Below are 18,855 nucleotides of genomic sequence, written 5' to 3'. Positions count from 1 at the left end.
GAAAAAAAGGAACCTTGGAAGAATTTGAAACTGAAGAGTACATGGTTAATTTGCATCTTAAAAAGATTATTCTAATAGCCAGTATAGAAGTTAAGACTGGAAAAATGTTTTTATTAAACACTTACATTTACTTATTTTGTGCTAGACATAAAGCACTCATGACAATTATACCTGATTTGTCCCCCAACAACCCTCTGAGGTAGGTTTATTCTGTCTCCTTTAACAGATGAATCTGGGGCATAGAGGGGCAGTCACTTGCCCAAGGTCCCCCAGTGGTAGAGCTGGGGTTTGACCCTGGGCAGCCTGGCCTGAGTTCTTGGCTTGTCACCACTCATCTTCCTCTGTCAGTGCCATGATGAGTCTAGGTGAGAGGAGATGAAGCAGACCAGGGAAAGGACATGAGCATGGAGTGGGGTGTGGTTAGGAGCTGTTCAGGAAGCTTGGTGATTAGGCTTGCCAAGCAGAATGACATTGGATTATGCCCATGTTCATGGCTTGGGGGCCTGAGTGGGGGGCGCTCCTATTCACTGAAATGGGAGATGCAGGAGGAAGAACAGAGAAGTGGGCTTAGATTGGGACGTGTTTGCTGTGAAGCAGCCATGGGCATCTGGTGGGGATGGGACATCTGGGTCTGGGCATTGCCACTATGAGGAGCTATTAGGAGAAGCCAGGGGAGTGGACTGAAAGGAAGGCCCAGGTCAAGGGCTTTCCTTGGTACCTCTGAAAAATCAGAGAGATGGGTTGCTTGACCTCATCTGCTTGTAGTAAGGATGGGAATGGTCACTTTCAAAAAGGGCTGGACAAAATGCCTTCTAGCGTGAAGGACTGTACCTCAGCAGGTTTCCTTTCCATAGCAAGCTGCCTCGTACCCAGCCAGACGGCACCAGTGTCCCTGGAGAACCAGCCTCACCTATCTCCCAGCGCCTGCCCCCCAAGGTAGAATCCCTGGAGAGTCTCTACTTCACTCCCATCCCTGCTCGGAGTCAGGCCCCCCTGGAGAGCAGCCTGGACTCCCTGGGAGACGTCTTCCTGGACTCGGGTCGTAAGACCCGCTCCGCTCGTCGGCGCACCACGCAGATCATCAACATCACCATGACCAAGGTCAGGCTGCTGGGACAGGGGCTGCAGGGCAGCAATTCCCACTTCCTCTCAAGGGCATCTTTGCACTGGGCACTCAGTCAGGAGCAGGGAGGGATGAGCAGCCAGTCCATGTTACAGTGGGAAAGCTGAGAGGTCTTAAAAAGGGCAGTGACTTGGTTAGGGGCACTTCTGAAGAAAAAGGCAGGGCTGGGATTAGATCCCTGCCTCCTGACTAAGGCTAGCATTCTCTCCATGCGTAGCACTGAGCCTGTGCAGGGTGAAGGGAGAGAACATGGCGAAGCTGCAGCCCATCCTGTGCCTCCCAGCATGCCCCATGCAGCTGAGAGGCATTGTTGCTGCCCAGTGGACTGCCTGACAGGCTGCAGGCCCTTGCCTTTGTTTCCACATCTTGAAGGGGAGGTTTGGGAGGAGGGGAGAGGGGCCCCTGGTACAGCAGGGGGGACCTGTGTGTTTAGGGTGCCCCCTGCTACCAAGAAGTTGGGGAAGTTCTGGAAGATGGTAAGGGCCCTGGAAGTTTGGACTGAGGGACAGCAGAGGCTGTGGGATGAGCCTGACTAGTCAGGAGACATGGGGCCTAGCCCCAGCTCTGATACTTCCTAGCAGTGTGATTTGGGGTTAGTCACTTTATTTCTTTGCACTTTGCACTTCATCTCCAAAATGGGCTGATAAACAGTCTGCATTCCCTACCTCAAAGCATTATGAATAGACTCCATGAAAAAAATGCGTAGAAAAGAGTCTTGACAACATCAGCACCACCTTGTGAGGGCTTCTGTCGACAAGGCCCATTTCTTGCAGACACACACTTTAAGGACCTTTGCAAAGCAGTTGGGAATACATGGATGTGCCGTGGGATCTGAGGGCTTCGGAAGGGAATGGGAGGCTTCTGTATAGTGCCAGGGACTGTACACTGCAACAGATTCACTCTGTCTTCCAGAAGCTAGATGTGGAAGAGCCAGACAGCGCCAACTCATCCTTCTACAGCACGCGGTCTGCTCCTGCTTCCCAGGCTAGCCTGCGAGCCACCTCCTCTACTCAGTCTCTAGCTCGCCTGGGTTCTCCCGATTATGGCAACTCAGCCCTGCTCAGCTTGCCTGGCTACCGCCCCACCACTCGCAGTTCTGCTCGTCGTTCCCAGGCCGGGGTGTCCAGTGGGGCCCCTCCAGGTGAGGGGACTACAGGGACTTACTATACCCCAAAATTAGACTGGAAGGTGGATCGTGGCACAGGGAAAAGAGGAAAGCTTTTTAAAAATCCAAGGCTGGCCTCCTTGCTACCATCCAGCTCCACCTGCCCCTCCTTCCTGCAGCCTCAGGGCCTTCCTTACCTGCCCATCTAGGGGCTGGCTGTGTTGGGGGCACTCAGCCAGAGTTAAGGGCCCGGGATTCCCAGCACAATTGTGACACTTAGCTGTGGGGAGTCCTCCATGCCCTTCTCAGGCGGTGATGGGCTGCTGGAAAGGCCAGGCTGGCCAGACTCTTCTTGGAAGCTCTTGTCCTTTGGGCACCAGGGAGCCCCTGGGAATTAATTCCAGGTCCTTAATTTGTTCCTCTGGGTGTTGGCCACCAAGCCTTGGTGGGTGAATAAGATGTAGTAGCAGTCTCTGCGTGTGACCTCTTCTGCCCTCTCCAGGGAGAAGGTGGTGAGCAAGCCCCTAGGATAGAAATAGTCTGTGTGCCGTACTCCTGCACCTGCGGCACTGAATCAGACTGGGCTTCAAGTTTATGGGGTAGGTGGCAGCAAAGGCTGGCAAGATGCCAGGGCCAGGAGGTGACCTGCCGACTCCAGGCTCATTTGTTCCCACTTCCCTGCCTTCCACAGGAAGGAACAGCTTCTACGTGGGCACTTGCCAGGATGAGCCTGAGCAGCTGGATGACTGGAACCGCATTGCAGAGCTGCAGCAGCGCAATCGAGTGTGCCCCCCACATCTGAAGACCTGCTATCCCCTGGAGTCCAGGGTGAGCCCTGGGGTCACTGTGCAGGGCCTCCCATCCCTGTCCTCCCTTGGAATCCCACCTGCTGATCTAGCCTGAGCACTAGGGCCCTGGATCGCTGACTGGCCGAGGAGGGGGAGGGTGACCTTCTCATGTTTCCAGGTGGAACAGACAGCTGGGAGGGCACTCAGGGGTGAAGTCCCTGGGGGTGGGCAGAAGCTCAGAGAGGAATCTGGTCAGGACTGCACTGCTTGTGGCCATTTGCCCAGGGCTTAGGTAGAAAGCAGAACAGGAAAGGAGGCCTTGTGACTTTCTACCTCGTGAGGCAGGAAGGGTCCCGACCATAAGTGTCGGGCGAGTGTAGAGTTCTGGGACAGCCCCAGGTCCTCCTCCATCTCCATACAGCTATGGTCCACTGACCACCTCTTCCACCCATGCAGCCTTCCCTGAGCCTGGGCACCATCACAGATGAGGAGATGAAAACCGGAGACCCCCAAGAGACCCTGCGCCGAGCCAGCATGCAGCCAATCCAGATAGCCGAGGGCACTGGCATCACCACCCGGCAGCAGCGCAAACGGGTCTCCCTAGAGCCCCACCAGGGCCCTGGAACTCCTGAGGTAGGCGCGGTGGCTCCTGGGTGTTACTCCAGCACTGTGCCCAGGTCAGGCCCAGCTCACCAAGGACTAAAGGGAGCCTTCTCTCTCCTTCCCTCACTTCCCCCTCTCTTTCCCTCTCTCCAAGGGCCTGACCCATGGATGGGAACTGTTGGGAAGGGAAGGCTCTGGCCCAGAGTTGGGAAGGGGAGCAGGTTGCACGTTGACTTATAAGGTCCACTCAGCTCTGAGAGGACAAGACACCTGGCTTCAGATGTGACTCCTCTTGCTACTGTCTGCCTAACTGTCCTCTTCTCCATAGTCTAAGAAGGCCACCAGCTGTTTCCCACGCCCCATGACTCCCCGAGACCGACATGAAGGGCGCAAACAGAGCACTACTGAGGCCCAGAAGAAAGCAGCTCCAGCTTCTACTAAACAGGTGAGGCTGGGGCTGAAGGGGGATGAAGCGACGCCCTGGCGGGACCTTGCTGGTAGAGCGTGGCACAGCATGCTGGCCTGGGAAGGCAGCATTGGGTCTCCCGGTCTGACAGCCCTTCCTTGCAGGCTGACCGGCGCCAGTCGATGGCCTTCAGCATCCTCAACACACCCAAGAAGCTAGGGAACAGCCTTCTGCGGCGGGGAGCCTCAAAGAAGGCCCTGTCCAAGGCTTCCCCCAACACTCGCAGTGGAACCCGCCGTTCTCCGCGCATTGCCACCACCACAGCCAGCGCCGCCACTGCTGCCGCCACTGCTGCCACCCCTCGAGCCAAGGGCAAGGTAGAGGCACTGGCAGGATGGGGGAGGGAAACCCGATGAGAGCATGGGCACCCCCCAGACCACCCCACCAAGTAGCATCCAAGACGGGGCCACGCCAGGCTGCTGGAGGGTGTGGGGTAAGAGGTGTCCCTGTCCTGGTAGCTCCTCTCCAAGGAGAGAAGACAGATGGCCCCATTCTCATGGAGAGCACCCAGAGCTGCTCAGGCACAGCCAGCAACTGATAACCCTGGGGCTCACAAGGGAGGGGATCCAGACAGGGTCGTGGGAGCAGGAAGAGATCTTCCCAGCCAGTGGGTGCAGGCTAGTATCGCAAGTTCTCATCTGGCCATGTGACTGTGTCTCTTTCAGGCAAAGCACTAAAGGGCCAGTACCAGTGAGTGGCCCCACCTGTGTCCCTGATGCTGACCTCACCTGGTCCTCCGCCTACTGTCCCTCTCAGTGCCTTCTCTCAGCTCCCAGGCCAACAGTAGCCAAACCCCTAGAGACAGTGATGCCTGCCCGCACCCTGGCCTGGTCCCTGGATCTTCACTGGCGCCTTCTCGGAGCTGGCCCAGGGGGCCTGGAGCATGGACAGTGTGGGCGCTCTCCCTACCTTGCCTCCTTTTTTCTTAAAGCAAAGTCACTTCTCCATCACAACCAGATTTGAGGCTGGTCTTGATGGCTGGGTCCTTGGGCCTGGCCAGTCTTCCTCTTAGCCTCTGGATCTAGAAGGGACCATAAGAGGAGTAGGCCCTGGTTCCTGCTGTCCTGGTGGCTGGGCCCAGCAGGGGCCCTCACTCTTGAAGTCCAGGACTGGGTCTGACCTGGTGGGAGCACCTGCCAGAGGATGCTCTTTCCCAGGACGGATGGGCCCTGTGTCTCAGGAGTGGGGTTGGGGGACAGCCTTCAGCGGCAGCTCACACCCTACCTTCCCCAGACTTGCACTGGGGTGGGATTTGGAGTGATGGGAAGGTTTTTAAGGGCCGGGGATGGATCTTTTCTAAATGTTATTACTTGTAAATAAAGTCTATTTTTCTCCCATGAGTACTGAGTTGCCTTGATCGGTGTGGGAAAAAGAGGAATATAGGCTCTTTGGAGCCTACCTTGTTCCTGCTGAGTCTTCCATACCACCTCCTTTCTCTCATCCCTTTTCCTGAGGCCACATCTTTCCAGGCTCTTCCCACTCTCCATTAGTGGCCTCTGCTCCCGGGGAGCATTATGGGCTGTTCTCTCTTTTCTTTTTCAAGGGCCTGTGTTCCCCTGAAGCAGGTGTTATCTTCAGCTTCTGTGTGGCAGTCCCTCTCTCCCATACTCCCTCGTGGGACAGGCAAAGTTCCTGGGAGTGGAACTGAAGCCTAAATGAACAGATGTCAGGATGCCTCCATTGAATAATCCTTTATGAGGATCCATGTGGGGATGACACAGATACAGTGTGGATCCGAAGCAGCTGCTGCCCCCATCCCTTCCCTGGAACAGTCCATTAGAGTGAAGGGGGAAAAAAAAAAAAAAACATACAGCACGAAGATAGGAAGTCTGCAGAATGTGGCCAGAGCTGAAAGAGGATGACTTCATTGAAGAGGTGGCATTTCAACCAGGCTTGAGCGTTCCCCTGCTGGGGCGGTGAGGAAGACGGGACTAAATGAGCAGAGACATAGGAGTGGGAGCTGTCTGGGAAAAGCAAGAATAGTTGGGAGGCGTCTGGAAAGTCATGTGGGAAATGCAGGTAGGGCCCTGGAATGCAAGGCTAAGGCATCAACAGTCTTGGTGGTTTCTGAGCAGTAGAGCAGTGTGAGGAGTAGGACGTTAGGAAGGCTAATGGATAGGTGGAGAGAGAATGGCAGGAGGAGGAGGCATTATAAGGAGGCTGTGATTTTCTAGGTAGGTGGGAATGGAGTTTGAATTTGGTGAGAGAAGGGACCCAAAGCAGAGAAGGAGGGGGTGTGTTGCTCATCCACGCAGCCTGCAGGCAGTCAGGGACTGTTCACTCCAGGCAGACAGGTAGGACCCAAGCTCTGGTCAAGCTTGTGCTGCTGCTGGCCCTGTGCTGAGTCTTAACCCTGCTGCTGTGGGCTGCTGTGACTGGAGGGCAGGGCTTCTTGGGTGGGGGGCAAGGTTGCCCTCAGCCCAGCCTAGGGAAGTGAAGGCAGACAAGGATCAGGCCAAGGAAAGGAGGGACATCTCATCACTTTGCCCCAGGCTACACCTCCTCTGCCCAAGACCTAAGTTCCTTTTTGTCTAGCTGACCTTGAGGAATGCTGGGCATTAGTTCACAGGCTGCTCTGGCAGAGCCCACCCTTTCCTCCCCACATATGGAAGCAGAGCTCCTCCTGTTCCTGGAGGCCTCTCCTTGGGCTCCTCACCCAGAGCTGGGCCAGGACGACGTGACGCTGGACAACCTGTTCAGGGTCCACGAGCACACAGGAGAAGTTGGTGCTGTGCAGGGCAGGGGTCAGCTGCTCCAGCACCAAGGCCTTGCACAGCTGCGTACCTGTGCTCCCACGTTCCCGGCTGGAGCGGAAGGGAAGGAAAGGTCATGAGAAGGCCGCAGAAGGCCTCCTTCCCACCCACCTGGCTGCTGCGACCCTCACCTGGTGCTCCCCTCCCACAGTCGGCCTGGGAGGTGCTCAATGAAGGAACCATTGCCCAGCCAGTAGAGGATGCTGAAGTTGGGGAAGCGGCTGCAGGCCACACAGGATAAGCTCAGCGTTCCATCTAGGGACACAGGCAGCAGTTAGCTCTTTGGAAGAGCAGGCCCTTCCCCTGCCCTGCTCTGCTGTGCCCTCCCTGCCAGCTCCCCCGAGTCCCCATGCATCTGGAACCTAGAGAACTGCTCTGCACACCACCTAGGTGGGAACGTCCGTTAAAGAAGTGCAGTTGTCTCCGAGAGGCCCTAGCCCTAAACACGGGGAATGTGAGGAATGGTCCTTGGTTCACGTGATGAATCCTCTTCTGAACCTGTCTCCTCAGGATGACCTTTTCTAGTGCCCAGCCTCGGTGACTTGGGAGCCCAGGTGACAGAGGCAGTGCTGGATGGCTGCTGCTCCTCTGAGATGGCCAGAGGCCAGCAGGCTCTGGGTGGAGGGGCTGGCCTTGGAGTCCACTGCAACCAAGGCTCTGGGAGGTCCTGTGACCATTACTTATGTCTTGAGTTCTCTGTCCTATTTGATAGGGAGCATCTTGGGAGCTGCGCCAAGCCTGCACCCATGACACTGGGTTGGGGAGGGAGAATGGTGCGTGCTCAGCCCAGCTGGCTCAGCTGGTGGTACATGGGCAGAAGGGGGCTGGCGCTCAGGAGTCAACCCGACCCTGGGAACCTCTGTGCCCATAGCCCACCCTCCACCACTGTGCTTCTTACTCAGTGGCACTTCCACCTCTGGCCAGGTCACTTCCAATGCTGGACACTGCTTAGCTGCTGGGAACACTGGGGGCTGGGAGGGGCAGGGGTCCTTTGTGCTTCTAACTGAGGCAGTGGCAGCTTTGGTGGTCTGCGAGACAGGTGTGGCTCTGACCAGGAGAGTGACGACGTGGGCACAGAGGAGCAGGAGCCACAAAGGGCTGAGGTCTGAGGAAAGGACAGTTACAGGTCAGCGGCTCTGGAGACAGAGTGGGCTGCCTGGGTAAGGATGTAACTCCAGCCCAGAGATGTCTGGGTTCTAGCCAGGGCATCAGAGCGGGAAGAGGGACCCCTCAGCACCCACCCCTTAGCCCTTTATTGAACAGAGTACAGAGAAGCTTTAGACTGGAGCCAGAGCTACAATATCTGCCCAGGTTCTTAAAGCAACAGCACCAGGTGCGCTGGGTGGTTTGCCTTGGAGTGAAGGCTCCGGGTTAGCCCATTGCTCCATTCTGTTCATAGACCTCACCCTACCCCGCCTGCCCATGCGTAGCCCCAAGGCCTACCTGGTGTCCAGTTGTGTCTCATGGTCATGATGCATGCGTCAGGAGCTGGTGAGCCTGGCTCTTTATCTGTGACAACGTCCTCTTCTCTGGTGAAAGGTGGGGGAGGAGAATGGTAAACCACTCCCGCTTTTTCTCAGTAGCTGGCTTTTCCTCAGTAGCTGGCTTCTCCTCCCGTAGCATAGCCTGGAGCTCTTTCAGCACTTAGAAACCGAGCTGGGGGGTCAAGTGACAATCCTTCCCCACCCCAGCTCTCATGACCACAAATGGTTGTAAGATGCTTACCTAGTCCAATCTTACCCCTTCATTAGGGAAGGCAAAACTGAGACCCAAAGAGAGAATATGGACTCACCCAGTCACACAGGGAGGCAGTGCTCTCTCTAGCACCAGAGCTGCTTCTGGGAAGGGCAGGATGCCGAGCAATCCTTCTGGGAAAGCAATGCCCCGACCCTCTATTTCACTTTCACTTTTTAACCAGGGAATCTTGAGCAGCTGTGACACCTCTGCTTTAGCCAAAGTTCAGTGGCCAGAAACCTTCAGCTCCTGGGACTCCTACTCTCCAGAGGATACCAGACTGGGATCTCTAATCTACCCCCATGCCACCCCCGGGATCACCTAGGGTGTGAACTAGATGACAGTCTCTCACAGATCAATTCTGTCCCGCCCAAGTGTCAGGACTTTGGTGTCCGCCTCCCCTCTTCACAGCCAGGTCTTTGTTTCCGTATGAACAGGCATCTGCTTCCTCCTTCACCTTCACACTGACATTCAAGGGGACAACTTTCCTAGGCACTGGGGAACCCCAAGTTGGACCACTTCAGGCTCAATGCCATACCAGCCCGTCCACATCCTAGCCTTTCCCAGGCTACCCACTCCCCCAGCCACCAGCCCCAAGGTCGGCTACATCTCCCAGCACCCACCATCACACCCTCTGTCTCTCATCCTAGCCCCTCTGGCCAGAGCCACAGGTCTAGGTTCACTAGTAGTCCCAGACTCCTACCTGGCTCCTAAGAGGTCCTGAAGAGCCTTCCTTTCCAGAAGCTCCCCTCTAGGAGCTCCAAGACTCAAGTTAGCTGTGTCTAGCTGCGTGTGAACCCACCACAGGAAATACACCGAGAGCACTTCCCCCTTGTCTGTAGAACTCTCACAGCCAACCCAGGAACTGGCACACAAGCTCGAGAGCCAACCCTAACAGGAGGGAAGGGCAGGCACTTCCCGGGGAAGAGGCGGACTGGCTCAACACTGGCTCCGGCAACAGAGTCTACACCAGAATATGAATCTGGTCACTGATGGGACAAATGGCGCTGGGGCTGCGGGAGGGCCAGGATTCAGGGTGAGGCGTGTGAGGAACCTAGGATGCTAAATCTAAGGAGGTTTTCTCTCAGGGTCATGCAGTTATCCATGGAGGCAGAAAGACCAGGACTGGGTGATCCAATGCATGCATATATTAAGTGTGGACAGGAGCTGCATGTCTGAGGTTTGTGACTCCTGTGATTGGGAGGGTGCAACGGCTGGTGACAGAGCCAGGGAGGCTCACAGATGGAACTGGGTTTGGTGGATGCATCAGGAACACAGTCAGCTGTGATCTCAAACTTCTTGTAGAAAAACCAGATTCATATTCCTAATTTAGACACAGGATACTACAAGTCACATCCTTCTTCTCTAGGTGTCTACTTCATGTTTTTCCTCTTCTCAATTCCTCCCCCTACCTCCTGCCCCAGGGGCTTCTAGCATGTAAGATGCAGGAGAAATTCCTCCCAAGAACACCAGCATCTCCAGGAGTTAGGTCAGGAGGCAAGGCTGCCTGGGGTTTCTGAGAGAGACAGTCCAGTGGGGGATGGTAGGGAAAGATGACAGGACTCTGTCTTAGTGGAACCGAGACCAGAGTCAGGCCAAGGGGGGAGGTCAAGGGACTCAGAACTGTTACACATGAAAAGAGCTTTGGACAGCCTGGCCTCGGCTTCTCACCTGAGCCTGACAGGGGGGTGGGGGGAAAAAGTAAAAGGAAGGGTGATCCCTGGGTCCTCTGACCAGCCCCATTCCCCTCTCTGAGGAGGGGAACAGCCCCACAGGTGGCATAAGCAGCAGGGTACCATGGGAAGCCACAGCTGGGGAAGAGAAGCCGAGCCTGAGTGTGGCCCTAAGGAAGGCAGGTGGTGGCGGGACACTGTCCTCAGGCAGTGAGAACATAGAGCAACCTCAGTCTGAAGGCAGGCCCAATGATGCCCCAGGCCCCTAGGCCACAGGACAGGAGCCTGGCATTCCACCACTCCTAGGGATGTCAGCAGGGGAACAGCTGGGAACAGCAGAAAGGCAGGCCCAACCACCCCCAGACCCTCAGGTCTCCGATGGGGGTTAACAAAGGCAAGATACCCCTGGGGACCCCAGGGAAAGAGGTGGGAAGAAGAAAGCAAGATAAATGTTCAGCTTTCCAACCCAGCTCATGGAGCTTTATTCAGACGGGAGTGACAACATCCTGCTTCGTTCTTGCTGCCCTTGAAGGGGCAGGCCCTACTGGGCCATATTCCCTAGAAACCCAATGCCGAAGGCCCATGTTTGACCTCCCACTTTATTCAAGTCGCCTAGGACTAGGGCTGGGGCCTTCCTAGAAGCCCCCTCTCAGAACCTGTTCTCACCCACCCACCACTCCCGTTGTCAGGCCCAGGGAGGACCCATGAATGACAAAAATCATGTAGGGATATTCCCTGGACTGGGAATCCCCTGCCAGCTTCAAGGACATATCATCTGACACAAGGAGAAGCTGACATCTGTCATATTCTTCTGCCTCACGTACACACACACACACACACACACACGCATACGCACTCTTAGGCTTTCAAGAAGGAAGTGATGTGGCAGAGTGACCGCTGGCACGTGTCAGCACTCCACTGAAGGATCCACTGAAGAATGAGCTTGCACAAGGGGCCGTCAGTCATGGCTGCCAACAATTGCCCCATGGCCCAACTATATGACCTCTATTCTTGGCTGACCACAGCCCTGCCCACGGGCGAGTATCCATGGTGCTGATTCTTCCAGTTGTCCCAAAACAAATCTTCAATGAATTCTGAGGCCCCAAGGCTTCCCTTGTTGGCCAAGTTCCACTTGCCTCAACCAGCCTATAGCTCCTGGACAGGGGGAGACAGAGTCAGACGCAACACCTGTCCTGTGTCCCAGACAGTGGGGGAGGGAGGACACCTGGGGCCTCAGTGCTCACCCGTGGCACAAGCCTGAGTACGTTAGCTCTTCTATACTAAGTGCACCAGGCTTGAGCCCCACACAGGGAAGAAGGGAGTGGGTGGGCTGAGGCCTTCAGCTACCTGGGAGCCCAGCAGTGTTCTCGGCCAGAGATGAGAAGGCTCCTTTAAACCAAAAATGTCATGGCTCTGCCCCCACCCTGCTTAGGCAGGGAGGGTGAAGCCTGGAGGGGGGCAATTCCTATGCTCCACAATAAAAAAAGGTTTTTTAAATATATTCATCAAAATAGTTTTCTTTTAAAAAGCCCCCCACTGCTGACAGCCCCACTGGCTGGCTCTCCATCATATCCCTCCCCAGTCCGACACAGCCAGAGGGGTCCTGAGTGGCCCAAGTGCCCCTTTGAGTCTTTCCCACCCAGGAGGTCTTTGTGGGCAGGGAGGAGAGTGCCCTGAGGTCCACGGCGTGTGGGGTGGGTTTTCCACTGATGCTCTTCATCACTATTCCAGGCCCAGGATGTAGTTGATGCCTTGGACTACACCAATGATGACAGGCTGCCAGGCTACCAAGTATCGAAGCCAGTCCAGCAGTTGCCCATACATGACGTGAGGCCTCTCCCAGCTGTCAGTGTGTTAAAGAAAAGAGGCTCTGTGCAAGAGCTGCCAGGAGTGATCTAGCATGGGTGGTGGGGCTCCCTGGGTCTGCCCCACTTTCCAGCTGCTCCACAGCCTAGAGGAATGGAGGCTGCTTTCTGGAAGGGCCCAGCCTCACTTCCTACTCAGGCAGCCCTCCCAACTTTGCCCTCCCCCTCCTCTTCCTCCTCACAGCCTGTCTGTTGGGGTAAAGAGCTGAATGCAGAGAAGGTGGGAGGCAGATAGAGGGGACTGGTACTGGAGGCAGGGCAGCCCTGAGAGAGGTATAGAGATAAATCCTAGTTCCCCATGACTACCATGCAGGGAGGGCCTCCTGTAACACCTTCTCTAAGAAGGAACTGCCAGTGTAAGATAACACAGCCTGAGGCTGACACAAGTCTATCTATCCGTGACAATGGCTGCAAGGAGGCTGAGAATAGGCAATAATCCTAGAATAGGGAAACTGGGGGTGTATCATGGGGGCAGGACTAGCAGCTCAGCTTCCCATCATGGTTTGACATGTTCTGGTTGGGGGCAGAAGTGAGGGCCCCAGGAGGACCCAAATGCAGGTCACACTGGCCAGTACTTTCTTCCCACAGCCCACTCCCAACAACGACCCCAATAAAGGATACGGATTGCTGAACATCCTCTTGAGGTCTACCTTCTCTTTGCAGTAGGGACACGTCTGCTTCTTTCCCACGATGCACCAGCCACGGATGCAGAACTCGTGGAAGCTGAGCACCGCTGGTCAAGGGAAATGGTGAGAGCCAGGGCGGCACTCCAGCCCCAGCCAGTCTTTGAAAGGTTCAAATCCTGCCTTCGCTCTTTATCAGCTCTGTAATGTTGGGCAAGTCCCTGTGTCTGAACCTGTTTCCTCACATGTGAAGTAAGGATAATGATCCCTATCTCACAAGACTGTTATGGGGCAAAATGGAGACAATACATGGCTTTCCCAACATAGGCAGAGAATGGGAGCTGGGTAAATACATGATAAATATTACAAGTGTTATTCAGAACAGGGGATGATGCTAAACTGAGGGATCCCATTAGAGGGTCCTCTTCCCCTGTGACTGGTCAGATCTCAGGTCTGCTAGCACAGCCTCACTAGCTGCAGCCTCAGGTTCCTCTCAGACCCAGCCAGGTTGTAACCACTGTTTACCTAAGAGTGGCTCTGATCTGTGGGAAAGGGCAGAGAAGGTGGCCCTCTTGTGGCTCTCCTACACTCAAGGGTCTGGACAGCACGCCTAGGGTCATGACCACCCTCTTTCTCTCCCTCACTACAGTGTGCAGATTGCAGGAGAGATGTGGCCCAGGAGCTCGAGGCAGGATACACATGATTGCAGGACAGCCTATACGTGTTCTCAATGATCCCCTCTTCACTGACGTCCACAAAGATCTGCTGCCCACACACAGCACACACGCTGTCTGAAAGATGTTTGGTAGGCATGCCCGACTCGCTGTAGAACTGAAGGAGAATAGCAGGAAGGAAAGATAGGAAAAGATGTGAGAAGCAGCCAAAGTAGGAAGCTCCACAGAGACCTCAGGCCTTCTAGAGAAGAGGCACAGTGGCAGCGGGAGGCCCAGAGTTAGAGGACATCTTTTTTTTTTTAAACTGTTTAGAAAAGGTAATCTTTTACAAGTCAAATCGACCTCATCTTTGCTGGGCAGATGGGGAGAAGTAACCAGACTAGAGACAGTTGGGAAGTTAGATGTAACAGAACCTATAAACTGGGCTGGATCAGCACCAAAGGATAAGGGGAAGGGGAGGGAGAAGGACTTGGGGCTGGTGATCAAAAGCTGTGTCAGGCAAGCCATTCTGTCGCCAGACTATGGTTCCACCAGAAATGGACAACAATATTCTCCAACATTTAAAACAGTGAAATATTAAGTGCCATGTTGGTTTGGTGACAAGGGCATTCTCAGACATTTGTGGCAGCAGCAAAAGGGGTTCAAGCCTTTCAGATAGGATTTAGCATGGTATCTCAAATTGTTGCACCTTTTGACCCATTAATTTCACTTCAAGGAATTTAAAGAAATAAGAGGAGGCTGGGCGCGGTGGCTGACGCCTGTAACCCCAGCACTTTGGGAGGCCAAGGAGGGCGGATCACGAGGTCAGGAGATCGAGAGCATCCTAACTAACACAGTGAAACCCCGTCTCTACTAAAAATACAAAAAATTAGCCAGGCATGGTGGCGGGCGCCTGTAATCCCAGCTACTCAGGAGGCTGAGGCAGGAGAATGGCATGAACCCGGGAGGCAGAGCTTGCAGTGAGCCGAGATCGCACCACTGCACTCCAGCCTGGGCAATAGAGCAAGACTCCATCTCAAAAAAAAAAAAAAAAAAAAAAAAAGAGGAAGTGTCAAAGAAGCTTCATGAATACAGATATTCACTTAAGCATTATCATAATTAAGAAAGCAAAGAGTTTGGCATGTCCTCAAAAAGTTAAAACATAAAATTACCAAATGACCAAGCAATTCCATTCTCGGTATAAACCCAAAAGATATGAAACTAGGGACTAAACACACTTAAACACCAGTGCTCACAGCGTTACTCACAGTAGCCAAAAAGTGGAAACAACTCAAGTGCCTATCCGCAGATGAATGAATAAACCAAATGCGGTGTCACACACAATGGAATACTATTCAGCCATATAAAGGAATGATACATTCTATACATGGATGAACTCTGAAAACACTACGCTAAGTGAAAAAAGCCAGAGACAAAGGGACAAATATTGTATGATTCCATTTACATGAAATATCTACAATAGGCATGTTCACAGAGATGGAAAGTATATTAGAGGTAAACCAGGGCTGTGGGAAGGGGTAATGAGTTACTGCTTAATGGGCAGAGTTTCTGTTTGGGATGAAGAAAAATTTTGGAATTAGACAGTGAAAATGTTGCAGAACACTGCAAATGTAATTAATGCATGAATTGTATACTTCAAAATGGTCAAAATAGTGACGTGGTCTAGAAATCTCTTCTGGGGAGTAAACTGGTTAAAGGAAGATCCAATGTCTACACAAATAGGTAAGAGGGAAATGAAGGTAAAACACAAGACAGTTGTTCAAAAAGGAACCTAATAAACTGTCAATAAAGTGATCCAATGTACTGTTTTCAATTTGATCCAGTAGAGAAAAAATTAGAATATTCCCATGATACTGAGGGACAAAGTCCCTGGCCTTAAACGGTACTAGATTAAAGTTACCCAAGGTGATGGAAATATTCCTTCTTGGGGTGGGGTCTTGGGGGATGACACTGAGACAGGGAGCACTTCTGTGTTGTTTAAATAATTACAAAGAGAACATATTACTTTTATAAACAGCAAAACAATAAAGATATATTTCCATTCTGAAAAAAAAATAGAAATATTTACTTGCATTTCTCAGATTGGTTGTTAATTTACCCATATTTAAGCATCTCTCCGTGATGTCCACCTGCTGCTCTTGCAGCATTTCCTATCTCAGTGAAAGGTACTACCATCCAAGCAGTTGCCGAATCAGAAATCTCAGCTTTGAAACCTACATTTCCTTTGTATTTTTCCCTTCAGTCTTCAGAACCAAACTATATCTAAGTCCAAAATACTTCTCAAATACAGTATGTCCTCACTTCACTGACAGTTTCTTGGAAACTGTGACTTTAAATGAAACGACATATAACAAAACCAATTTTACCACAGGCTAATTGATAGAAACAAGAGTTCAGTTCCTGTGTCATATTTCTGTCACAAAGACATCACTAAACCTCTATTTAAGAGACACCAAATTGTCTCTTAAGACTCAAAACACTTTTAATATTAAATGTTGAAATGAAATGTGTAGCTTTACACATACAGTTAAAGATTAACAAAGCAAGTATGAAAGCTTCCCCAATTTTTGGTAAAGCAGTAAGTGACAGTGGCTGTTGTTGTAGCGGCTGTGGGTTAAATCAAGGAATAAGAGTTCACAAAGTAAAAATTGTAAGGAGCAACTCCTACCACTGTGCAGTTCAAAAACAATTACCAATATGGACTAAGCACTTTTGTGCCCCATCATTTATTGTTGTGCCTTTGCATGATTATTATACATTTTGTGAATTTTTACTTATTTAGAGACAACGTCTTGCTCTGTTGCCCAGGCTGGAGTTTGGTGGCATGAACAAGCTCACTGCAAGGCTCAGGTGACTTCCCACCTTGGTCTCCAAAGTAGCTGGGACTACAGGCATGTGCCACCACGCCCGGCTAGGTTTTTTTTTGTTTTTGTTTTCTCATTTTTTTGTAGAGATGGGGTCTCACTATGGTGCTCAGGCTGGTCTTGAACTCCTGGGCTCAAGCAATCTGCCTGCCTCAGCCTCCCAAAGTGAGCCACTGTGCCCGGCCCCTCCCAGGATTTTTAGCATAAAAATCAAAATCTTTAATTTGGCCACAGGCTTTTTTCTAGTCTAGTCACTACTTCTCCAGACACTTCTTGGCCATACAACCGCACTGGTCTTAGTTCCTCAAAAACACCCACACTTTCTCCCATGACAGGACTCTTACAAATGCTCTTTCCTCTGCCTGGTTCTCACTTCATCCACTTAACTGCTATTCATTGTTCAAGTCAGCTCCATAGTCACTTTTTCAAGGAAGCCATCTTTGAGCCCCAAGACTAGGTCAAATGACACTACTACATGTGTTTACAGCATCATGAACCTTTCCCACATAATGCTTATTAAAGTTGTAATTTTATTTTTATCTGTGTTTGTTACTATAATAGCCATCTCTCCCACCCAAGAGTAAAGTTTATCTGGGCAAAAACCATGTTTATTTTTGTACACTTTTGTAATTCTGGCACATAGCTATGTGTCTAGACACATAGCAGGCATTAAAAAGTATCTACTGAATGAATGTTAACTTCCTGCTGGATAAAGTGGCTCTTTCCTATAATGGCCCTAAAGAGAAAAATTATAGGGTACATCTGAGATCTGGCTAATTTTTTTTTAAATAATTTCAACTTTTATTTTAGATTCAGAGGGTACATGTGCAGGTTTGTTACATGGGCATACTGCGTGATACTGAGGTCTGGGGTGCGAATGATCCTGTTGCCCATGTAATGAGCACAGTACCCAACAGATAGTTTTTCAACCGTTGTCCCCACTCCCTCCTCCTCTTGTAGTCCCCAGTGCCTACTGTTGCCATCTTTATGTCCATGAATATCCAATGTTTAGTTCCCACTTATAAGTAAGAACATGCAGTATTTGGTTTTCTGTTCCTGCATTAACTGGCTTATGATAAAGGCCTCTAGCTGGCATGTTGCTGCAACGCACATGGTTTTATCCTTTTTTATGGCTGTGAAACTTTAAGGAAGGAATGTCCATGCATATGCACATCTTGAAGGATTTTATGTGTCTTATCTCACCCTAGTGCCTTTCTCTTCCATTAAACAAGTGACATCAACTTGAGCAATTTGGAGGTGTCAAGAAGCAGTATTTAAGAACCCGGATGAACTTACCCCTATGGTAGATGCCATGTAGTCTGCACACATTTCTGCAAAGTCCCGTTCCAGAACTCCATAGTAGAGGCCATAGAAGAGAAGGGAGATGCCAAAGTCCATGGCATCTTCTGGTTTGATCCTGCAAGGGAAGCATTAGAGCTAGAAAGACCCACCCTGAGACATATCTTCTATGGATTACTACTCTGGGACACACAAGGCAGGGCCCAAAGCAAGAAGGCCCAAAGGCTAGAGCAAGTATGGGCAAACTATGACCAAATCCAGTCTGCTGTCTATTTTTATATGGCCCATGAACACCTCTTGAGGAGGCTAGCACTGTAGGCTGTGAAGACCAAGCTACAGTATCTCCTCCTACCCCTTTTCCTCACTCTGCTCTTAGTCCTTGCCTCCCATAACTGGTGACAATGACTTGCAGCTACCCAGGACCTGTGCTCATCGGGACCTACATGGTGGGGATTCCACTTTTGGTAACTTCTGGACACTAAGTGAGCTGCCTCGCTGAGCTGTCTCTCTTCCAGCTAGCCACCCAGGTTGAAACAGCTGAGCCATCCATAAGGAGGAAAGGGCATGCCAGAATCTGGGTGTCACTGGTGCAGAGACTGAAAATTACTCCGGTGGCCACATGCCCCTCTTTCTGAGATTGTCTCAGCTTATGACAACTGAGCACAAAGCATGCCCACTACCTGAGACCTGGCCCCTTCCCCAGGCAAAGAGGGTGGGACAGGGTAGGAGTTTTTTCTCTTTTTATATAAGTACCTACATGATATCCTAGATTTGGCCTATTGTCCCATAAGACCTAAAATATTTACTATTTGGACCTTTACAGAAACAGCTTGTCAAACACAGGTTTAGGAAAAAAAAGATAAAATTAGTAAATATTTATTAATATATAGCAGTTACTATAAAATTATAAACTACAAATATAAATAATCTGTATCATATCATCAAAGTTAAATTTTGGTCCAAGTCTATTTAACAAGAAGGATAAAGATCTTGCCTATAACATCAGAAGGTTTGTTTTAATAATTCCAAGGACCGATAATTTGCAACCTTGAGTCTATAAATCTTTGTTATAGAAAATTATCTGTTAAAATATTTGTACAAAGAACCATATGTATTTGCTTAGTTATAAATTATATTTATATACAAAGCTGCATTTGCTTATGAACCTTGAATATTTAACTTACTAGAAATCATTGATCTTACACCACTTAATTTGATCAGTAGCACAAAAATGATCAAGATTCTCAATTCTGTTTTCCTCATTGTAGAGTTCAGGCAAGTAAAA

The 18,855-nt window shown here is 51.2% G+C and overlaps 3 protein-coding genes across 37 annotated transcripts in view; 1 reads left to right on the top strand and 2 right to left on the bottom strand.

Moving 5' to 3' along the window:
- Positions 1-5,425, top strand: part of NUMA1 (nuclear mitotic apparatus protein 1) — a 77,354-nt gene extending 71,929 nt beyond the window's left edge. For 13 of the 26 annotated variants that reach the window (XM_055093730.2, XM_014346907.3, XM_063608639.1 and 10 more), the window contains 8 exons: positions 146-199; positions 855-1,101; positions 2,036-2,264; positions 2,920-3,056; positions 3,473-3,649; positions 3,948-4,064; positions 4,190-4,402; positions 4,751-5,425. In XM_055093730.2, the coding sequence (XP_054949705.1) occupies positions 146-199; positions 855-1,101; positions 2,036-2,264; positions 2,920-3,056; positions 3,473-3,649; positions 3,948-4,064; positions 4,190-4,402; positions 4,751-4,762 (1,186 nt within the window). In that variant the 3' untranslated portion in view covers positions 4,763-5,425. The remainder of the gene's footprint in view (positions 1-145; positions 200-854; positions 1,102-2,035; positions 2,265-2,919; positions 3,057-3,472; positions 3,650-3,947; positions 4,065-4,189; positions 4,403-4,750) is intronic. The other 13 variants (XM_055093733.2, XM_008968657.3, XM_055093736.2 and 10 more) reach the window with 1 other exon arrangement.
- Positions 87-10,553, bottom strand: IL18BP (interleukin 18 binding protein). Of its 9 annotated transcripts, none has more exons than XM_057299334.2 (6): positions 9,276-10,553; positions 8,282-8,367; positions 7,737-7,943; positions 6,970-7,093; positions 6,742-6,889; positions 5,762-6,510 (listed from the first exon to the last, which is right to left on the bottom strand). In XM_057299334.2, the coding sequence occupies exons 2-6, from the start codon at positions 8,307-8,309 to the stop codon at positions 6,433-6,435; spliced, it is 585 nt and encodes a 194-aa protein (XP_057155317.1). In that variant the 5' UTR covers positions 8,310-8,367; positions 9,276-10,553; the 3' UTR covers positions 5,762-6,432. The 9 variants fall into 9 exon arrangements, with proteins under 9 accessions (XP_063464721.1, XP_057155317.1, XP_008966902.1 ...); XM_008968654.5 differs by lacking the exon at positions 9,276-10,553 and adding an exon at positions 8,631-9,250; XM_057299333.2 differs by lacking the exon at positions 9,276-10,553 and adding an exon at positions 8,925-9,250.
- Positions 10,554-10,697: 144 nt separating this feature from the next.
- The window catches only part of RNF121 (ring finger protein 121), a 68,452-nt gene continuing 60,294 nt past the window's right edge, over positions 10,698-18,855 (bottom strand). For both annotated transcript variants that reach the window (XM_003815687.5, XM_008968650.4), the window contains 4 exons: positions 17,568-17,688; positions 13,431-13,564; positions 12,732-12,833; positions 10,698-12,088 (listed from right to left, as the gene is read on the bottom strand). In XM_003815687.5, coding sequence (XP_003815735.1) covers positions 11,968-12,088; positions 12,732-12,833; positions 13,431-13,564; positions 17,568-17,688 — 478 coding nt within the window. In that variant the 3' untranslated portion in view covers positions 10,698-11,967. The remainder of the gene's footprint in view (positions 12,089-12,731; positions 12,834-13,430; positions 13,565-17,567; positions 17,689-18,855) is intronic.

Source organism: Pan paniscus, chromosome 9, assembly GCF_029289425.2.
Source record: "Pan paniscus chromosome 9, NHGRI_mPanPan1-v2.0_pri, whole genome shotgun sequence".
Taxonomy (NCBI): domain Eukaryota; kingdom Metazoa; phylum Chordata; class Mammalia; order Primates; family Hominidae; genus Pan; species Pan paniscus.
The sequence above is the reverse complement of the archived record's forward strand: the minus strand, read 5'-3'. Positions and strand labels throughout refer to the sequence as shown.

What these genes read in the sequence shown, in the direction of transcription:
- IL18BP (XM_063608651.1), bottom strand. Translation starts at nt 8,309, where the DNA reads ATGACCATGAGACACAACTGGACACCAG. An exon ending in GAGACACAACTGGACACCAG is followed by an intron (nt 7,944 to 8,281) that starts GTAGGCCTTGGG and finishes TCCTTTCCTCAG; the next exon opens with ACCTCAGCCCTTTGTGGCTC. An exon ending in CTGTGGGAGGGGAGCACCAG is followed by an intron (nt 6,890 to 6,969) that starts GTGAGGGTCGCA and finishes CTTCCGCTCCAG; the next exon opens with CCGGGAACGTGGGAGCACAG.